The 22615-nt window shown below is 45.8% G+C and overlaps 1 protein-coding gene across 1 annotated transcript in view; it reads right to left on the bottom strand.

The window, feature by feature from the left end:
- Positions 1-22615, bottom strand: part of LOC102449495 (A.superbus venom factor 1-like) — a 73788-nt gene that overhangs the window by 39516 nt on the left and 11657 nt on the right. Inside the window, exons 4-17 of the mRNA XM_025180411.3 lie at positions 19774-19844; positions 18800-18891; positions 15471-15553; positions 14992-15082; positions 13165-13267; positions 12204-12324; positions 11422-11534; positions 10182-10340; positions 8695-8907; positions 7277-7471; positions 6778-6939; positions 3224-3353; positions 2386-2451; positions 173-355 (exon numbers count right to left, since the gene is read on the bottom strand). Coding sequence (XP_025036196.3) covers positions 173-355; positions 2386-2451; positions 3224-3353; positions 6778-6939; positions 7277-7471; positions 8695-8907; positions 10182-10340; positions 11422-11534; positions 12204-12324; positions 13165-13267; positions 14992-15082; positions 15471-15553; positions 18800-18891; positions 19774-19844 — 1782 coding nt within the window. The remainder of the gene's footprint in view (positions 1-172; positions 356-2385; positions 2452-3223; positions 3354-6777; positions 6940-7276; positions 7472-8694; positions 8908-10181; positions 10341-11421; positions 11535-12203; positions 12325-13164; positions 13268-14991; positions 15083-15470; positions 15554-18799; positions 18892-19773; positions 19845-22615) is intronic.

Below are 22615 nucleotides of genomic sequence, written 5' to 3'. Positions count from 1 at the left end.
CATAACACTGATGTGATGTGACAACACAGGTGTCATCATTGTACCAATAAGGTGAAGCCCACCAAGCTCCAACTTGGGTGCCAGGACACTAACTATGAGCAGAGATGTGTCACATTCTCAACCATTCTCCCAGCCTTGCTCCTTGGAGTGACATTACAACATTGATACTTGCTTGAGGTTTCCAGGTGATGCTTCTGGTGTTTCTCCTGTGTCATCTGGCAGCAGGTGAGGAAGATCTTTTTGCACTCTTCCTCCTGAATGTTTTGAGCCCGCTTCTCACAGCTGTGCCCCATGGGGTTCTCATACGTCCCATCTTCACAGCATCTTCTCAGCTGCTCATTCTGGTACCAGGCCACTGAAACGGTACAAATCACAAAGTCCTGGCTACAGTGCCTCTATTGGCCCTCTTGTGTCTTGCACAGAGAGTTTTCTTAATTCTCTTTACTGTTTTCTGGAATCAGCCAGAGAGAAAGAAGAGTAATGGCTGGTAGATCCGACGCTGTCTTTCAGCCACCACAATGTGTATGTTACCCCAGTTAAGACTCCCTTGCTCTCATACCCTCTTCCTGCTGTTCGTCACCAAAGGTGTAGCAAGAAAAGTAGCTGACCCAGAGGGAGTTAATAAGAGTATGTTAAAGAGTCTGCCCCTATTTAACTTGCACCTTATTTCAGCCCTTAAGGCCTGGTCTGCACAACAGAGCTAGGTCAACGTAAGGCAGCTTACTTCAACCTAACTCTGCAAGCGTTGACACTCAAACTGTAGCTCCCACCAGTGAAAGTTGCCCACTGTACCAGCTTAATGATTCCATCTCTGTGAGAGGCACAGCGCTTAGGTTGATGTACTTAGCTCAACACCACGTCAGCGCTGACACTGAATCGCCTACACTCATTGTTTCTGCCTTGCAGAAGCCATCCCACAATGCCCTCCACTGACAGTTAAATCAGTGCAAGTGCTCCTGGTGAGGATGTGTTTCTCTGACATAGGAGTGTAATGTGGTTGTGCAAAATGGAATGAAATTACTACAGTGGCTGTAGGCCAAAGTAATTTGTCAACTTAATTTTGTGATGTAGATTAGGCTAGGTCTACGCTAGACTTGGAAGGTCAGGTTAAGGTAAGCAACACCAGCTATGTAGAATATGTAGCTGGAGTCAGCTTACCTTAAGACGAGCTTGGTGCTGCCCCCACAGTAGAAGGTTAATGGAAGTAAACGCTCTTGTTGGCTTTCCTTACTCCTCACAACTGCCAGGGGTATAAACTGAAGCCACCCTCAGCATTCAATTTAGCAGGTCTTAACTAGACTCCGCTAAATTGAATGCCAGAAGATCGATGTCCGGCACGGCAAGTGAAGACATGGACTGTGTGTGTAAGAACAAGTCTTCATTTGCTGTGCTGGGAGTTGACCTTTTGGCATTTGATTTAGCAGGTCTAGTTAAAACCCATAAATCAAATGCTGAGGGCAGCTCCAGCCAGCACCTGTACTCTTCACAATTGCAAGGAATAAGGGAAGCGACAAGAAGAGCATTTGCTCCCATTAGCCTCCTGATGTGGGGATGCTGTCACAGTTGGCTTAAGGTAAGCTGACTCCAGCTACATATTCTACATAGCTGGTGTTGCTTACCTTAAACCGACCTTCCAGGTCTAGCGTAGGCCTGGCATGAGTTAAACCAACTTGAGTCCCTTAGACAGCTGCAGCATAATATAATTAAAACAGGTATCCTCATCTTTCCTCCTAAACCTTCTCCAGTCCCTCCTTTCCTCTCCCCTTTCTCCCAAACTCAGAATCTGAAGGCTACATCTACACTGCAGGTTTCTTGCACAATAACCTTTTGTGGAAGATCTCTTCCACAAAAAGTTATTGCACAAGGGTGCATCCACACTGCCATGTGCTTTTGCGCAAGAGATGTCCTTTCACAGAATGGCCATCAGAGCATCTGTGCTTTTTATGATAGGGGTTTCTTGCACAAGTAACCCCTGTTGTCCATCCACACATACCTTTTTATGCAAGAGCTCTTGTACAAAAAGGCTTATTCCTTGTAGAAAGAGGAATAACTCCTGTGCAAAATGCCCTGTCTTCTGACAATCTACTGTACTTTTTCTTGCACAAAAACGCACTTGTAGTGTGGATGCTCCACGCGTTTTTGCACAAAAATGGCTGGTTTTGCTAAAAAAGTCTGCAGCGTAGACATAGGAAATAGTCACTCACCTTCATCTCCCACGGACAACAGTGAAATAAGTCATATGCATTGGGAACAGGGCTGAGGATTTTGCTCATCTCTTCATTTTTAGAAATTGTTCAGTCTGAAGACATAGGCTACTAGCTTTGCTGGACAAATGGTTTGATCAGAGATGGCAAATCCTATTTCCCTAATCTAACTTGTACCTACCTTGCTTTGTCTTAGATAGCTGAACAGAGCGATGCCTGAGCACTGCTGGCTGGGGGCACTGTGGATCTGCAGAAGATGACAAATAACAAATGAAACTTTGGGGGAACAGAGTCCAGTCCCTGTGCCATACTCTGTGCTTGGTCTCTCTGCTGAGACAACGACAAGGGGGACAGTTAATGATCATCCAGGTGTTACTTTTTGTGATCTAACAATAAGATCCTGTTCTTCTCTGGCACTTTTCCTTGAGGATCTGAACGCATGGTACAAAAGGTGAATATCATCATCTCCATTTTATAGATGGAGAAATTGAGAGGCAGGCAGGTGGAGAGACAGAACTGAATCAATGACCTAGAAGTGAAAGACTCTGGAATCCCTTGACTAACACCCTGAGACAGCCAGAGATCCGGCAATCACAGAATCCTAGGACTGGAAGGGACCTCGAGAGGTCTTTTAGTTTAGTTCCCTGTATTCAAAGGAGGGTTAAGTCCCATTTGGACTAAGGGTTCTCAAATTGGGGCTCTGAACCCTTCAGGGAAACATGAGGCTATTACATAGGGGAGGTTGCAAGGTGTCGGCCTCCACCCCAAACTCCACTTTGCACCCTGATTTTATAATGACATTAAGTACATAAAAAGAGTTTTAACTTTATTGGGGATGAAGGGGTTAAACTCAGAGGCTTACTATGTGAAAGGAATCACCAATACAAAGTTTGAGAATCACTGATCTAGACCATCCCTGACAGGTGTTTGTCTAACTTTCTCTTCAAAAATCTCCAAAGATGGAAAAAATTCTAGGACTGAGAAAACAAGCAGGCAATTCCAGCTCTCCACACTAGTACCTGTTCTTGTAGGTGTTGAAATCTTAACATTTGTCACCAAGGCCAGTCCAGCATCTGCAAAGACGCCCAGAATGTTCTTACCGCTGCCAGCTGTGCAACCAATGTCGCTATTCTCAACAGCATCCCAGATCTGTGCAGAGTGGGAAAGTGTCAAGCAGATTCAGTGACTAGGAGCAGCCAGAACCTTGATTTTATATCTTGTCTGGGATAAACCTTCCAGCAGCAAGAGGTCCCTCCGGCCTATTACACAACACAGTGCTGATTCAGACACCAGAGAGTTACATACTGAGTCACTGAGGCTATGTCTAGACTGCAGAGCTTTCCTGGGATACCTCCAGAACAATTTCCGAAAAAGCAGATGTGTTCTTTTGCCATCCCTATAAACCTTGTTTTACAAGGAAGAAGGGATGGCTTAAAAGAGGAGGTTTTCCTGAAAATTGTAGACTTCGTACCAGATGAAAATACAGGCAATCAGTGCCTTCAATAGGAAATTAATATTTCTGCCCCCCCCCCCTCAGTTTCTTTAGAAGTAGGAAAGATAATAGCAAGAGCTTGACACACAGTATTTGCAGGTGCCGACTCATCCTGTCATTAGGCAGAATGTCAAATAAAAAAGCAGTTATTTATCTTTTGCAATTTTTCCATTACACTTTGTTGGCCTTGCTAGAGTCCTAGGCCTAACTAGTAGCACGAAGCAAAAGCTGTGAACCAGAGAGTGCTTGTCTCTAGCAGACTAGCAACACACAAGGTCTTAGTAAGCACATTCCTGTCCTAAGAAAATAGAGAAACACCCAGAATTCTGTGTCTAGATTGAATCCCTTTTCCGTAAAAGGGATGCAAATTAGACACAGCGCAATTGCAAATGAAGCGAGGATTTAAATCTTCCCTGCTTCATTTGCATAAACATGGCTGCCTCTTTTTTTCCGGCTCGGGGCTTTGCCGGAAAAACGCGCCAGTCTAGACGGGGATCTTTTGGAAAATAAAGCCTTTTCCAAAAGATCCCTTATTCCTTATTCCTAGACACAGCCACAAGGTACATCTCTACTGCAACACTAGTTTGAAATAATAGTACTATTCCAAAATAACTTAGTCTGGATCTACACAGCAGGCAGTTATTTTGAAAAAGTGTCAATATATTGTCAAGCTGGAGGACTTCTTACTCCAACTCCTGTAAAATTCATTTTCAAGGAATAAGGGAAGTTAGAGGAAGAGTGCTCTATTTTGAAATAAGTGTTGTGTAGACACTCCCTATTTCAAAATAAGTTATTTTGAAATAAGATATGTAATTGACATAGCTCAATTTGCATAGCTTATTTTGAGTTAAGCCCTGAAGTATAAATGCACCCACAGGGTGTGTCTAGACTACACCTCTTTGTCAACAGAGAGATGTAGATTAGTCACATTGAAATTGCTAATGAAGCAGGGATTTAAATATCCTGTGCCTCATTAGCATAAACATGGCCGCCTTTTTTCTAAACGGAGTTTTTTCAAAAAAACCAGCAGTCTAGATGCAGATTTGTCGAAAATAAAGCCTTTCAACAGATCCTGTAAACCTTATTTTTAGAGGAATACAAGATCTGCCGAAAAAGGCATTATTTTCCACAGATCCGCGTCTAGACTACCGTTTTTTTTTTCCAAAAAACTGTTTAAAAAAACCGGCGTCCATGTTTATGCTAATGAGGCATGGGATAATTAAATCCCTGCTTCATTAGCAATTTCGATATGCTTGATTTGCATCCCTCTGTCGACAGAGGGATGCAGTCTAGACGTAGTCCCAGAGGGTACGTCTACACTAGCCCCCTAGTTCAAACTCTACTGCAACACTAGTTTGAAATAATAGGGCGACTGAAATTGCAAATGAAGCATGGGATTTAAATATCCTGCGCTTCATTAACATGTTCCCAGGCGGTCGCCATTTTGGAAACTGGCTAGCCCAGAATAACTGCCTGCGTCTCCACACAGCAGTGAAACGGGAGTTCAAAGTAAATCCCTAACTCGAATTAGCTGTTACTCCTCGTGGAATGAGGTTTAACAGCTAATTCGAGGTAAGGGGTTTACTTAGAACTCCCGTTTCACTGCCACGTGTAGAAATGGGCAGTTATTCCGGGCTAGTCAGTTTCCAAAATGGCAACCGCCCAGGAACATGCTAAAGAAGTGTAGGACATTTAAATCCTGTGCTTCATTTGCAATTTTGGTCACCCTCATTAGCCTCCCTAGTTTGAACTAGGGGGCTAGTGTAGACGTACACAGTGAGATAAGGAGGGAATGCCAGGCCAGTGTATGAGGAGGTTTTGCTTGAAGTAGTCAGTACAAACTACAGAAAAACAAAGCATATGGAACAGAGTATGGAAGCTGAAGGAAGGGGTATGGGGGACATCTTGCACTAGCTAGGGGAGCATCCTGGTAAGTGATTGAACAGGTGTTTGTGTACCTGTAGATTCTATGGGGCACTAGTACTGTGCTGTATCAACAATAAACCTGGCAACCACCAGGGCTGTCCAAAGGGGGGGGAGGGCTCAGGGACTGAGACAACACCCCCTTCTGCCACAAGCCCCACCCACACTCTTCTTAAATCAATCTTCCTACTAGGTATAACTGTGTGGTACTTACGAGCTCACAGATGTGGAGCGCAAAGTGAGCTCTGATCCCTCTGTGTGTGTCTGAGACCGACCACAAGGTCTCGCAGCAATGTTTGTTTCCCTCAATTTTCTAGTTTTTCAGAATATGACCTACTGACACTACACTTTGAGAGGATGTGATATTCCCCTAAACAGGAAACAGTGAGCATGGCCATTATTAAGGAGAAAGTCCCGTTCACAAGAAAAAACAAAACAGCAGATTCTGACATAAAAAACCTTAAGCTAATTTAAAAACTAAAGTCAATGGGAAAACTTCATTAACAGTAAATTATTCTAAAGGTATAGAGAAAACTGAGCTGAGTTCTGCGGAGAGAGAGAGGAAGTGTAGAAGGAACTAGAACAATGGTTGGTCCTACCTTGCCCTTTATGCCCTTGTTATGGGGTGTTAGAATACTCAGGGTATATACACAGATTGAATGGTCACCGTTATCAAAATCTCCAATCTCAGATGGTTTGTGTCTAGACTGCAATACACACGGGGACAGGGCTGGCCCACAACATTTTGGTACCTGAGGCTGGGAGCTCAAATGTCGCCCCCATTCCTCCTCGCTTGGGCCAAGACTTTGAAAGGTCTCTTGTGCCCTCCTTCCTCCAGCACAGCACTCCACCATCTCTGTGCATCTAGAGCAGAGAGACTACATATGCACCAGCAGTAGACACAATTCTCTACACTCTAGGTGCTAGTGGCACCCCCCGCTCCCGACAGTCTGGCACCTGAAGCGGCCACCTCAGTTCGCCTCGTGGTAGAGCCAGCCCTGCACAGGGACAAACTCTTGGAAAGAAATCCCTGCTTTTACTTTTCTTGAACCGCCAGGCAGAATATAAAATGAAGGTAAAATTCAACCTCATCTCAGCATGTTGCATGCTTTAAAGCCACACAATTTACAATCTCTATCAATTTCTTTCATGGCCTACCTTAGTTTGTGTAATCATATGTTTCTTGTTCAGCAAATTGACTGCTTTGTCCACAGCCGCCAGTGCGATATGTGCTGTAGCATCACCTTCTACTTTTATTTTCACCATACGTCCTGGTTCAGAGTTTCTATTGCCCACGTTGGTCGCCTCTTTGATGACCAGCTGTTTGAAACAAAGTTTAGTGGGAGACTGTTTTAACACAGAAGGAATGGTTTACAAGCTTTCTTTCAATGAGAAAATGACATTCATTTTCTTTGTTATTGCAGAACCTGTCATCAATGGAGTGCCCCCAGATTTACACTGCTGTAACAGATCTGAATGTAGTTCAGTACCATGACTGACTGTGAGAGTGCTTATTTTATCTGGCCACAATGTAAAAGCAGCTTTGTGTTTCAGGGAGCCCTGGCCACCACAAGGCAGTACAGTCCTCGAGTTCGTTCCTATGACAGTTTGTATACTCCGTCTAGCCTGCAGAGGATCAGAGAGAAGATCAACTTACCGTTCCCATGCAGGTTCCCTGGACATCTACCCAGACTGAATCTGCCACAATCTCCTTCTGTCTTATGTGATAGTAACCCACAATGCGGAAAGAAGGCATGAGATTTGGAGTGATGGACAAGGACATAGTCACCACAGTTTTTCCAACCTGCCTTGCTAGTCTTCCAGCATGAATGATTGTCCCTTTAGTCAGAATCTAATGGGGGAACACAAGGCATGGATTATTAAAAGCCAGCGATCTTTGCGTCCATCCGTTTTGTGGAATGGGACCAGATTCAGTCACTTGAAAATTTCAGTTGTCCATTAAAACCTATAGGATAAATACCATAGCCTTGATTTTCAGGCACTCTTTGCACCCCCAGATTCATAGATTATAATCATAAATAATTATTTAACACAAACATTTCTAGCAGACTCTAAAAGGATGAGCAAGGGGCTGGGTGGCTGAACATTATGAAAATGACCAGCGATCTTTCTATTGGGCAGCTCAGTCCAATCAGATCATCCTGGAGGTGGAACTAGAGAAGGGAGAACATCCTGGCAGACAGGAGCAAAGCAGGGAAGTCTCTGGAATCCAAACTCTGGGCTTCTCATCTGGGAGAGAGGAGCTCTGAATAAGGAAGGGCAGGAGGAGAGGGCCTTTCCACCCGTAACTGCAGAATCCTTGCTTAGGAATTGCATTTGTTCTCTGGGGCTGTCTGCCTAGAGGAGCACAAGGACCCAGGACAGATCTAGGACAAAAGGTTTCACCTCGGGCCTTGCAGCCAGGCAGCGTCTGCACTTTGTAGCGTCTCCTTCTGTAAGATGCAGTTTTGCCTATTTGTACAGGCTACCCAAAAACTATTGTTCAGGTTCTTGTTATCTCTCAACTTTGATCACTGTAACCTCCACCCCTCTGGCTTTGATACTTCCATCCTCATCCCCGTACATCCACTCAACTTGCAATGGCACGGGAACATTTTTTAAAATGGGGATGCTGAGCTCCCTTAACTCTGTGCATCCCCATCCCCAGCTGAGGCCAGTAGCAAAGCCTCAGTGCACAGGGCCGGCAGCAGGGATCCCAGCATGGGAGGCTTGATCCAGGATCGCTGGGTGTGGAGCTGGCAGCCGAGCCCCCAGTGTGCAGGGCTGGCAGCCAGGACCCCAGATGCTAGACTGAGAGCCTGGAAGTGCTGCAGCACCCCCCATCGCCCCAGTTCCCGCGCCTATATCAATACGTCGCCTCTAGGCTCATCTTCCTGGCCATTGCTTCCCTGCATTCTACTTCTCCACAAACTCTGGAGACAAGACTTTGGGAATGATGGTCAATGCTGATGGACACTCTGAGCAAGGCAGATGTGATCCATAAAGGTCATGCTGCTATTCCTCACCATGCTGTGATTTAACAAGCTCTCGGTAGTCAAGAACAAAACCACTCACCAGGTAAGTAATGTATTGAATCTGGTTCAGACCATCTGGGCTACTGGTTTTCAGGTGGAAACTCACAAGTAACTTGTCTCTAGGTTTGACCTGGGTAGCTGAGACCAGCAAATGGAGATAGTTTTTAGATCCTTCTTGTGTCTGATAGGCTTCAGCCACCATGGATTTAGAGACCTGCTGGTTCTCTGGTAGGTTCGCCAGGGCTGTTTTCACCTTAGAGAGGTGCGGAGATGGGAGAAATGTTGTCAACTAAATCTGAAACTGAGTTTGGTCTTTACACCCTTTCTGGTGTAAATGCAGAACAACTGCAGTGATGTTGCTCCAGATTTACACAGGTTTAATGGAGGCAGAATTTGGTCCCAAATGCTTAAATAAAAATTGGTCCATAAATTCAAGAAAAAAATCAAGAACATCTGTTCATTAACTCAAGGTAGCAAGTGAGGTAGGAAGAGGGCCTTGTGGGGGTGGCACTCAACTGCTGCATTCATTATCCACTGCCACTTGATGACTCCTGGAAATTCACCTTTTTCCAGAAAGCCAAGAGTTCAGTTGCCATTTAGGTACCTAACTAAAGGGGCCATGTTCTCAGAAGCAAGCCACACACAATGACATGGAGCCCCTTACGCCTGTGAGGGACCTTTGTGATACATTTGTCATGTAATGAGCAAAAGACAACACACTTGTACTGTTAAGAGCTGGACTGAGACCCACCAAACTCATTTCAGATCAAACAGATCACCTATGTAGTAGTCACTTCTAGTTTCCAGCAACCTGGGCTGGTTTTCAACAGGAGACTTAGGTCCCTGTAGGCCATTGCTAAGCCCTCGCTTGGCCAGCCCTCCATGTTGGTGCATGTTCAGACAGCATGGGTACGTCTAAGACTACAGGCTTTTGTCGACAAAGAGCATCTAGACTACATCCAGTTCTGTCGACAAAGCAAGCCGCTAAGCCATGAGAGTGTAGACGCAAAGGACAGTGTAGATGCAATAATGCCTTCTGTCGACAGAACTCTGTTGACAAAAGGCGTTATTCCTCGTAGAATGAGGATTACAGCTGTCAACAAAACTGCTGAGTTCTGTCGATGTTATGTCAACAGAACTCAGCCGCAGTGTAGATGCAGGTATAGTTTTGTCGATAAAAGTGGACTTTTGTCGACAAAACTCTGTAGTCTAGACACGCCCCTTATGTCCTTTGCAAAAATCACTGTTCCTAGTGGCTTCTGACTTGCACTGCTGAAAAGGGCTGGCTCAGTTCCACAGCATCCAGCCTGGGAAGACAGAGCAGCAGGTTTTACCCTATCCTACAGTAGCAGTCCTAGTTGCCTTGTTTTACACACTGGCTGCAGGTTGAGAGATGAATTTCAGTCCCCATCCCCCACCCAGTGCCACACTTGTAGTCCAATTACTTGTGTGAAATGTCACCCAAAGAATGACCCAGCAGGTGGGTTTGTCAAGCCCAGCCTCCCACACCAGGGTAAGGTTACTCACAGAGATGGGTAACTGTGTTGCATCCGCAGCTGGGTTCACATTCCACTTCGCGGTCCCATCTGCCAGAGTGTGAATCAGCGTAGCATCCTGGAGTCCTCTGACTTTGACCGTTAATGGGACTTGGGCAGCTGGGGACCCATCAGGGTTTGTGACGGAGACCTGAGGTAGCAAGGAAGATGAGGCAGCTCGTAGTAAGCACAGAAACCCCTGCGGTGTATTCTACCTGAACAGGTCAGTGTCACTGTTAAATAGAAACGTGGATGAAAATTCCACTGATTCCTTTCGTGCTTTCTGCAATCCCCTTCCAACACTCTTCTATCCCCAACTACAATGTCCTCCCAGCAACCCTCATCCCTCACCCTTCCCAGCTTCCACCAACCACTAAGTCTCCCATATCCACATTTCCCCTTTGTAGGACACCTTCCTACCCCTCAGTCCTTGCCTATCCTTCATCACTTTCTTAATCTCCTCACCAGCACAGGCTGGGTAGGGCTTGTCCGTAACTCGATGGGAGGCAAAAATCCTATACAGAGTTCTGTTATTAGGATGTATTAGCAGGGCTGGCTTTAGTCCGATTTGCCCAATTCGCCCCTAAAGCAAGAGGGCCCCATGCCCCAAAGCCGGAAGTGTGCTGGCATGCCGGGCGTGCTGTGGGAGGGGGCATCGACCTTGGAGGAGGAGCGTGGCGGCTGCCTTGCACCACGGGAGGGGTGAGTCAAATGCAAGGGTTTCCCTGTGCTGTGGGAGGGGGAATTGGCCCCGGGGTTTGGCGGGAAGGTGGGACTTTGCCTGTAGCTGGGGACGTAAAAGGGGCCGTGACTCTTTTTTTGTGTGCGGTGTTTTTTTTTTTCTTTGCTCAACAAAAAATTCTGGCTGCTGGGGCCCCATCGAAACTGTTCGAATTGGGCCCCACACTTCCTAAAGCCGGCCCTGTGTATTAGGGTGATGGAGTCTAGAGTCCATGTCACAAAAAACTGAGGTACTGGCATATGGTCTCAGTGTGATCCACTGCCCTACTGCATCTGTGTTCCTCAATGGCTCATGGTGGCCCAGACTAGTATCCAAGAGCCTCAGCTCTCCAGATGCACTGGCAGAATGGCACCAAACTCAACTGGAGTAATTCCACTGGCTTGCTTGGCATTACAGCAAATGTATAGGCCCGGGAAAATGAGATAAGAATCCATCCTTCTCTCTCCTGTTAACACAAAGAAGACCCAGGTCCTGGCAGACGTGTTATTACCATGAGATCAAAAGGCACCCCCGGTTTGAAGTACTTGGGAGTATTTGTGAAGTGGATCTCATATGGAGGAGACGCCACAATGTTAATATTTGTTTCTTCTACTGTCTCAGTGCCTGCGAAAGGAAGCCACAGAGTAGGGGACGTAAACATGGATTTCTGGCTAGACTGTGATCTCAGCTGCTCCGGTGTCAGTCCAGTTTAACTGCACTGCTACTGATGGAAGTTACTTCAGACAGAAACTGGATTAACTGTGAGCAGAGTCAGCCCCCTTCGTTTTCCTCTACATATTTTAAAGAGCCAGACTTCCTGTTTTTACACACTGGCTGCAGGCTGAGAGATGAATTTCAGGCCCAACCCCCCACCCAGTGTCACAAGTGCAGTCCAATTGCTTGTGTAAAATGCCACCCAAAGAATGACCCAGCAAGGAGTTATAACCCTGAGATCAAAGGGCACCCTGGTCATGGGAGTAGCGATTTGTCTGCATTCCTTCATTTCAAAATTAACTTCACTTTGATTTACCACATGCAGTTATCCAAAGCCCCTATTAACAAACCCTCCCACCCAACCGCTTTTGAAAGGGCCCACCCCGCCAGGTAGCCCCAGCTCAAGGCAGTGCCAGGGTCCAATCTCGGCGACGTCCGTGTGACATGAAGCCTGTGGGGTTACGCTTGGTTCATGCCAGTGCAAGTGAGAGCAAGATGTGGCCTGCAGGGTCGCATGGGAGCCCGACCATAAACGCGACTGATAGACCGTTGGCGTTCAGAAGCAAAACGCCTGCTCACCAGAATCTGTTAGAACTGTCACAGAGATGTAGATAGAATGGCCAATGAGCTCACTGAGGTTGGGAAATTGAGCCTGTAGCATTGCCTTGGTTAGCACTGCCTCTCCAGCCCCGTCAATTATCTAGAACAAGAGAAGGATTTCTTAACAACAAACAACACACAAACACATACACCACACACGCACCTGGCCTGCAACTTCACATAACTCCAAGGAGAACACTCAAATTTTCCCCACATCACTAAGGTTGCCATCTTACCAGGAGCCAAAAGGCTGCCTTTAGAAGAGCACACTATGGAGCAGATTGCAACCCTCATGATTAATACCCTGCTGCACTGTGAAGAGTCCATGTCTCCAAGCACAGAGCCAACCCTGGATCTCTGCACTAGGGTGCTTTTGAGATGCTTTGCATGACCAACCAGGTGCTGCCATCTGCAGCACTTTGGCTACCTGCATGTCAGGAGCAATGGTGCTGCCTTATGGCAAGTGTGCCCTTTAGTTTCTCAGCTGCGGTGACTTCAGAGGGAGCTGCCTGGAGCAAGGGTGACATGGCTCTGCAGGGCTGGAATGTGTCACCCCCAGCAGCACTGAGAACAAAGAAGTCTGGGCCAATGGGTTACTTCCTGGGCACCGTATCGTGAGCAGCCCCCATAGCTGGCTGAGCAAGGTGGCCTAATGGGACCAGGGAGAGAAGGTGAGTGCTTTATCCATCAGAACTCCCTGGAGATGAGAGTATGGGATGGAGTTAAGATCATGTAACTTCATCCTCCCCGACCGATTGGTCTAGAAATTGTTTTTGGAGGGGAGAATGAGAGGGACCTGGCATTGACTTATATTACAAGAGAAGAGGCAGTGAGAAAGGTGGCATATTGCTGGAGAGAATCTCAGCTGCATTATCATCCTGTGCCCATCGCTTTCCCACGGCCTCTTGCATGCCGGAATCCTCCCTAAACCGAGAATTACCAGGACTCTCTTAAGTGATTGCGGGATGCTCTTCTTCCTATCATCCACCTTCACCCCAAAGAGGACAAAAGCGGTGCCGTACAATTCTTTTCCATTGAGGGCCCTGACGGAGGAAAGGACAAGTAAGAAAAGATGCAAGAAAACCTCCCGAGAACCTGTATGATGGCTTGTGAATTAGGGCAAAGACATTTACTTCCGGAAGTTCGGAAGCAGGACATGCACATTTCCCTTGGTTTGAAGTGGGCCAGCCCTGGAGCAAATTAAACAGTAAAAAACAGAAATATGAAGCAGCGTGAGCTTTTGTGGGTAAGACCCACTTCATCTGATGAGGAGGTGGAAATAACTGCAAAAGCACCTGCACAAGAACCATCACGCCCAGCGTTGGTTTGTTGGTTGAGCTGGGTCTCAAAACTTTTAATTATAAGAAATTTCACTTTGGGAAGTTTTATTGAACACTTGGGGTGTGTCTAGACTACAGGGTTTTGTTGACAAAAGTGGACTTTTGTCAACAAAACTATACCTGTGTCCACACTGCCTTTGAGTTACGTTGACATAACGTCGACAGAACTCAGCAGTTTTGTCAACGTATGTAAATCTCATTCTATGAGGAATAACACCTTTTATCGACAGAGTTCTGTCGATAGAAGGCATTATTGCAGCTACACTGTCCTTTGCGTCCACACTGTTATGTTGACAAAGCGGCTTGCTTTGTCGACAGAACTGGCTGTAGTCTAGACGCTCTTTGTTGACAGAAGCTTTGTCGACAGTATGGGTACGTCTAGACTACAGGGTTTTGTCGACAGAAGTTTTGTCGACAGTATCTGTCGACAAAACTTCTGTCGACATAGAGCATCTAGACACATTCAGTTCTGTCGACAAAGCAAGCTGATTTGTCGACAAAACCCTGTAGTCTAGACGCAACCCTACAGGCAATAACACCTTCTGTCGGCAGAACTCTGTTGACAGAAGGTGTTATGCCTCGTAAAATGAGGTTTACCAGCGTTGACAAAACTGCTGAGTTCTGTCAACGTTATGTCGACAGAACTCAGCGGTAGTGTAGACGCAGGTATAGTTTTATCGACAAAAGTCCACTTCTGTCGACAAAACCCTGTAATCTAGATGTACCCTTAATGCCCACGTGGATTGTTACTGACTGACTTATGAATTTAGTACAAAAAGTGTGTGTGTGTGTGTGCGCATGTGTGTGTGCGCGTGTGTGTGTGAGCACATCTGCATGCATATGGGATCACATTTCCATTTAAAGCCTGAGCCCACCATGCTGCACGCCAGATCTATTGCTGCTGCCAATGGCAGGAGAATTCGTGTGGCAGAGGCCTCTGTTCTGGGGAATGGGAGCTGTGCTTGCAGCTCATGTACTCACTGTGTGGTGTCTTGGCTCATTTCAGCTTGGTGGGTTCATTCAGGCAAGACAGGCAGCTTCTGCCTCTTCCTGAAGTCAGCTTGTGAAGTGGGTTGTAACTGGGTGGAAGACAAGCCCCCTGTATAGACCCCCATTAGCAGCAAGCAGGGAGCTAAGACTTTGATCTGCCAGAGGCAGGGGCGAGGAGGGGACTGAATAACGCAGAGACGGGAATTGCAAGATCAACCAGGCTCCCAGAGAAAGTAAAGAAGACTCTTAAGAGTTGCTACTTGGTAATCAGAAGGAGGCGATCCTGAGGAAAGGGCAGGACTCTGCACCCACATGTCATGGAGCCGAGGTTGCCAGCGTGTTTTGTTTTTTCTTTTTGTAACCAATGCACTAAAAGCTACGAGGAAGAAAAGTGGGTGGATAATGCCTTGACCCATTCCACAAGCTCACAGATCCACCTTGCATTGATAGAAACTTTAAGATCCTTGTTATCGTTGATGCAGACAAACTTCTCAGAGGGCTCCAAGGTGACTGCAAAGCTCGGCAACACTAGGAAGAGAGAAGAGAGAACTGAGTTAGAAGGAGAAGTAAAAGAACAGAAGAGATGGTTACACACCCGAGCAGTAACTGAGTTGCTATGGGACGTGCCCCGTGTGGGTACTCCACTCTAGGTGAAGCAGCACCCCCTATGTTTGGGATTGAAGATCTTCATGTGTGGGTCGCACATCTGCACCTCCCCCGTCTCATGCTGTGTACAGGAAGGATATGTCGTGCTGTGGGGTGCAACTGCACCAAGTTCCCCTTCTGCTGCAGAGCTTATGTGTTTGGCTCTGAGCACATGGGTCTCTCTATGGGTCGTGACAGGCAGGAGACTGAAAGGGGACATTTCTGGTGGGAATGGACAGAGCAGGTGCTGACCAATGGTGGGAATTCTTACCGTATTCCTTAACCTCAAATTGTGCACTGAAGTTCTTCTGGGGAGTGTCATTATACCAGGCCACAATCTTCCAGGTGCCCAGACTAGAAGGGGAAAGAAGGGCAAGAATGAATACCAAGGGCCTGATTGGTAGAGCCCTCCGCGGATAGCAAATTTGTATCCACATCTGTATCTGCAAAAATGAGCTGCAGATCTCTGCATCTATATCCGCGAATGCGGATACCCACGGATGCAAAGTGGATTTGCAGGGCTCTAGTGACTGGTGCTCTCACTACTTCAGGCAATGATTCAGGTGGCAAAACAAAGGCTGAGCAATTAATTGAATCCAAACGGTCTTCTCTGCAATTGGGATGACTTCATTGAAACTTCCTATAAATGAGCAATATCTGAGGGCTTATTACATTCACGGGGTGGGGGGAGGGGGGATGTTTCCATTTATCAGAATAAGAGGAAAGACCAGAACACAATCCCACATCCAAACTCCTGACAACTTTAGATCCAGATCAGAACTTGGATACCAACCCGCAGGTCTAATCAGCATGGCTTCTGCTGGCAGATTTTATTGTCTGCTAGATTTAAAAAGCAAGATCTGGAATTGTTATGTATAGAGATTAACTATGAAATAAAGGCCTTTTAATCAGCCTGTGACAAGATTTGCACCCACCTCTTCATGAGCACCCGCCCTGATTCCATGTGCCTGTGTTCTGGTGACTCTCTTTTAGTTGTTTCTGGCAGTTTTGCTAGACCTGCCTGGGCTCAATCTTCAAGTAATTTCAGCCCTGGTTTAGGGGTGAATCTCCCAGGCTCCCCCCCAAAGACACTATTTTCCTGGACTCTCCCCAGAATCTGTCCTTACCCAGTCCCTGCAGCCAGTCAGGAGCTCCCTCAATGCTTCCCCAATCCCTACTTGCAAACTGTTGTTAGCTCGGTCACAGCAGCCAAGCAAGAGCCTCTCAATCTCCCAGTCCCTGTTCACCCACTTTGCCACTGTTGTTTTGAAATTCACTCAGGCAGCAGGGCAAGCAGTCCCTCTCCTCCAGCCCCAGTAGCAGCTCAACCCAACAACTATTAACAACTCTCTCTCGCTCGCTTTGTTCTGCCACTACTTTTTATATTAATAGAGATGTAGCCGTGTTAGTCTGGTCTAGCTGAAACAAAAAACAGGACTATGTAGCACTTTAAAGACTAACAAGATGGTTTATTAGGTGATGAGCTTTTGTGGGTCAGACTCACTTCCTTAGATCAAATTGTGGAAGAAAATTGGCACGACCATAAATACCAAAGGATGCAATCAAAAAAATGAACACATATGAAAAGGACAAATCAAATTTCAGAACAGAAGGTGGATGAGGGGAGGAGATAAATGTCTGTGAGCTAATGATATTAGAGGTGATAATTAGGGAAGCTATCTTTGTAATGGGTAAGGTAATTAGCGTCCTTGTTAAGACCTACGTGTAAAGTGTCAAATTTAAGCATGAAAGATAGTTCAGAGGATTCTCTTTCAAGTCTGGTGTTAAAAGGTCTTTGAAGCAGGATGCAAGTAATCAGGTCATTGAGACAATGTCCTTTCTGGTTGAAATGGCAAAAAACTGTTTTTTCTTTGTGATCCTGTCTAATATCTGTTTTGTGGGCATTGATCCTTTGGCGAAGTGTCTGAGACGTTTGTCCAATGTACATAGCAGACAGACATTGTCAGCACATTTATGCTATCATAAAAAAATGTTGTGCTAATGAAAGGGATTAGACTCACATTTCAGGAAATTTAAATCCTCAATTTTGTTCGTGTTATGGCAATTCCAGGTTCCCACAATAAAAGCCATATTCTCGACCCTCTGCCTCAGGCTGACTCCAATGTTACTCTTATCCTTTGAGGAAGAATAGGCCCCCATCAGAGTACTGTCAAATTATAGCTATCTGCTGTGCTAGTCTCAGTGGGATAGCCTTATTATTCTGTGGGTTTTGCTCACGGTACTTTTTTTTTTTCTGTCCTGGGGTGTGTCTAGACTACATGCCTCCTTCGACGGAGGCATGTAGATTAGCCAGATCGGAAGAGGGAAATGAAGCCGCGATTAAAATAATCGCGGCTTCATTTAAATTTAAATGGCTGCCCCGATCTGCCGATCAGCTGTTTGTCGGCAGATCGGGGGAGTCTGGACGCGATGCCCCGACAAAGAAGCCTTTCTTCATCGACACAGGTAAGCCTCGTGAAACCAGGTTTACCTGTGTCGATGAAGAAAGGCTTCTTTGTCGGGGCATCGCGTCCAGACTCCCCCGATCTGCCGACAAACAGCTGATCGGCAGATCGGGGCAGCCATTTAAATTTAAATGAAGCCGCGATTATTTTAATCGCGGCTTCATTTCCCTCTTCCGATCTGGCTAATCTACATGCCTCCGTCGAAGGAGGCATGTAGTCTAGACACACCCCTAGTGTGTAACTAAGCTCAGTTTATCTGACCTGAAGATAGAGACCTCTCAAGAGTAATATGACTGATGTGTTCACACCCAATTTGAATATATCTAAGGAATTTATTTGCTTATAGATCATATTGGTCACTAAGCCTTGATCTATACTAGGCTGTTATTTCAAAATAACCCCCTTAGGTTGAATATGTAAGCGGAGTGTCCTCTACCAAACTTGTTATTTTGAAATAACCAGCCACTTATTTAAAAATCTGTATTAACGCTTTCCTTGGAGAATAATGTTTATTTCGAAATAGCAGTAGTGTGGACTCTCCAGTGCTGCTATTCTGAAATGACTACTTCCCAGAGTAATTCAACCTAATTACTACCCAGTGCTTCCTGGTGCTCTAAGTCGAGGTAACACATTCACATTAACAGAGCCTGCCTCAGATTAACTTCAAGGCTTCCCCATAGTGGGGACACCCTATTTCAGTTTTGTAAAACTGGGAGTTCTTAAGTCGAATTTAGTTATTTCAAAATAATTTCCTAGCATAGACATGCCCCAGACGGTGGTTGTAGAAGGGAAATAGCCCTCTTAATTGATCTTCCGGTGTTCAATTTAGCAGGTCTAGTAAGGACCAGCTAAATCAAACACTGAGGAATGCACTGGTGGACACCAGTGCTCCTCAGTTTGAGAGGAGTTAGGGAAATCAATGGGAGTGTTTCCTCCCATTGATCTCCTTCTATGGAGATGGTGCCAAGCTCAGCTTCGGTTACATAGACTCCAGCTATCTTATTTACGTGTGTGTGTATATTTATAGATATAGTATAAACCTGGCCTTAGAAAATGCCTCACCACATCTCATTTCAGTGCCTGATTTGTATGAGGTTTTGTGAATATATACATAGGGACATTTATGGAAACTTACTTGTTTTCTTCTGGTAAATTGAATGACTGACTGGTGATGCTTGACATGAAAAAGGAGATGAGATTCTGTCGTACCATGCTGCCCTCTGGGGTCTGGAAAAGAAAAGGGGTTTTGATTTTAATGAAAGTAGTACTATGAATTTTTCTTAGTGATTTTATTATATAGGTTTGATTTTTCCATTCTAAAAACGGAACGATGATAAATGATCATTTAATAATCAGTTGTTTCTACTGTTTTGGTTTAAAACAGACTGTAAAGAAGCCAGCAGGTCTCTGCAGAAAAACCTTCATGTCTTCAGTGACAGTTTAGAAATTCCACCAAAGAGCCAAGTGTTCAGATAGTTTGAATGTTCCCACTGAAGGCCCTGCTGGCTGCACTGTTCCCCATTGCAGGTTCACGAAGCCACCTTACCAAAGACTGGCCTAGCTCTCGCTATGCAGTGCTATTATCTTCTCAAATGCTACAAAGCAGGAGCTCCCCACATGAATCTTGAAGCCTTCTGTAAGAACTGCAGTCACCCTCCAAAATCTTGGAAATTCCCTGGTAAATGACTGAATGATTCTTTGCATGCCCTAGACTTACCAAATAAGGTTCTGTGTGATCAATTTGCTTTACTCCTGGCCCTACCCTCCCATTCTCCTACTGTGCATATAAATAGCTATGTTAGAATCATAGTACACTAGAACTGGAAGGGCCCTTGAGAGGTCATTAGGTCCAGTTCCCTGCCCTTACAGGAGGACCAAGTACCATCTAGGTCATCCCTGATAGAGGTCTATCTAATCTGCTCTTACATATCTCCAATGAAGAAGTTTCCACAACCTCCCTAGGCAATTTATTCCAGTGTTTAACCACCCTGACAGGTAGGAAGTTTTTCCTAATGTCCTAATGTCCAATCTAGTAGTTAAAGTATTGTAGTTTACACAGTCAGACTGCTACACCAAATACTTTGACAAGCTCACAGGAAAGTGACTTACCACAAGTTGTGTAATAAGGTTCTTATGCAGTGGCTCTAGTTTATGTCCTATAGTGAAGATGCGAAATAAGACTGAAAAAATAGAGAGAGAAGCCATCATATGGGAGATGTTATCAATATGCAATGAAATGTCATGCTGCTTCATTTAACTTCTATTTAGAATGCTGAAGGAGGATAAATCTGAGATTTCTTGATTTTTCACATGAACGCACGCAAGCACACACGCACATAGACCTCAGGAGGTCAACAAGTGCAGTCCCTCTGCCCAAGGCAGGACCAATCCCAACATATACCACTAGGAGCTATTGGCATAGAAAGTACGCTTATTAAGTTTGCAGATGATACCAAGCTGTGAGGGGTTGCGACTGCTTTGGAGGATAGGGTCATAATTCAAAATGATTTGGACAAATTGGAGAAACGGTCTGTGGTAAACAGGATGAAGTTTAATAAAGACAAATGCAAAGTGCTCCACTTAGGAAGGAACAATCAGTTTCACACATACAGAATGGGAAGAGACTGTCTACAAAGGAGTATGGCAGAAAGGGACCTAGGGGTTATAGTGGACCGCAAGTTGAATATGAGTCAGCAGTGTGATGCTGTTGCAAAAAAAGCAAACATGATTCTGGGATGCATTAACAGGTATTTTATGAGCAAGACACGAGAAGTCATTCTTCCGCTCTACTCTGTGCTGGTTAGGCCTCAGTTGGAATATTGTGTCCAGTTCTGGGCACCACATTTCAAGAAAGATGTGGAGAAATTAGAGAGGGTCCAGAGAAGAGCAACAAGAATGATTAAAGGTCTAGAGAACATGACCTATGAAAGAAGGCTGAAAGAATTAGGTTTGTTTAGTTTAGAAAAGAGAAGATTGAGGGGGGACATGATAGAAGTTTTCAGGTATCTAAAAGGGTGCCGTAAGGAGGAGGGAGAAAACGTGTTCATCTTGGCCTCTGAGGATAGAACAAGAAGCAATGGGCTTAAACTGCAGCAAGAGAGGTTTAGGTTGGACATTAGGAAAAAGTTCCTAACTGTCAGGGGGGTCAAACACCGGAATAAATTGCCCAGGGAGGTTGTGGAATCCCCATCTCTGGAGATATTTAAGAGGAGGTTAGATAAATGTCTATCAAGGATGGTCTAGACAGTATTTGGTCCTGCCATGAGGGCAGGGGACTGGACTCGATGACCTCTCGAGGTCCCTTCCAGTCCTAGTATTCTATGATTCTATGACCTAGACTAAAACCAACAGTGCAGCCAGCAGGGCCTTGTTACAGTGTAGATTTTGCTCAGGAAGTTATTGCTCAGACACAAGAACTCCTGGATGCCAACTGGCAGTAGGACACTGGGAAATGTAGGGGTCTAGGGATCCCCAAAAGGTCTCTACTGAAAGTCTGTGTCACACTGGTCATCATAACCTTTGTGAGATTTATGTATGGAAAAATATCTGAGGAGTGATGTATATACTAGGGATGTAAAACATCAGTTAATTGAAAAGTTGAGTAACCTCATGAATTCTTATCAGTTACTAGACTCTTCTATAGTCCTTGGAGGCGGGGTTGGCAGCCAGTGCAACCTGTCCCCACTCCCGAGGACCCCCTGTCATTCCATGCTGCTGCCTCTTAATCAGAGCCAGCAGCATGGGGTGCCAGCTGGGAGCTGGTCCATGAGGGGAGCCAGTGTAAAAACCAGCTTCCCTCACGGACTGGGTGCCTGTTGCCCCGTGTTGCTGCCTCTGATAGCAGCAATGGTGGGTGGGGTGATGTCCGAGGGGGGCGGGGGAGAGCAGTATGTCTGAGCTCCTGGACCGAGCATGAGATGGAACTGAGCTGAGCTCAGCTGAGCTGCTTGCCCACCTACCTGCTAGTTGCTAATAACACTTTAAATGCAGAGCCACAGCGGGGGTAGGTCCCGTCACAAGCCACTATTGAGCCGGGCTGCTGGCCAGCCTGCTAAAAAATTTACTGGTGGGGTAAGAGGGGAAATGCGTGTAGTCTATAGCACTAACCTATAAGCTTTTGCTTATTGGTTACTTGGTTAATCTACTACACTATTTACACCCCTAATATTTACACAGGCTCATGTGCAGAAATTTCTGTGTGTGGAGGGTGATTTTTTTTGTAAATGAGGACCAGAAGGGTGTGAATGCACTCCCAATGGTCTCCCAAATAAGCAGGAAAATCAGACCCAGTCTTCCCCTGGCCCACCAGAGCATGGGGGAGGGAGACTCAGGCAGCGCACTGCTCCTGACCGGCCAGCACATACTTACTTGGCCATGGGGGGTGCTTTTGCACCCTTCGCATCCCCCCATCCCCACTTATGGGCCTGATACACTAAAGATGATGTTCTCTACATCAGTAGTTAAAAACCAGTCGCTCAGTGAGAGGGCAGTTAGCCACATGAAACCATAGAAAAGCTTCCTCCCTGCAACAGAACACACTTTTAAAAAATCACCAGTGGTTGCACGACTGGAAATGTGACGTGCCTGGCTTGAAACACTGGACAAGGACATCAGCACATAGACTGATGTTGCCAAATGGCTTCCCATAGGTGCCGAAAAGGACTGGTCAATCTGGGGAAGTTTAACATTGGGATTGGGAGTCAAGAGACAATATGCAGAAGAGGGGCTATTCCAAAACCATACCTACACATGACTGAGGAAATCACAATTCATGGAACATCTGTTGGTGTGGCAGCTCCTGGAGGAACCGTACACCATGGAAGATCTTGCTAAGGATACAGACTAGGCTCTATCATGTGCCCACTACCGGAGAAAAACTGTGAGTGTGGCGGAGAAACAGAAGTCAAATAAGAAGGCTGCCTGCGCTAGGGAGCTCTGTACAGACAAGTAC

This window comes from Pelodiscus sinensis, chromosome 31 (assembly GCF_052426305.1).
Source record: "Pelodiscus sinensis isolate ZL-2025 chromosome 31, ASM5242630v1, whole genome shotgun sequence".
NCBI classification, from domain to species: Eukaryota; Metazoa; Chordata; order Testudines; family Trionychidae; genus Pelodiscus; species Pelodiscus sinensis.
Note: the sequence above shows the minus strand (reverse complement) of the source record. Positions and strands in the feature narration are given on the sequence as shown.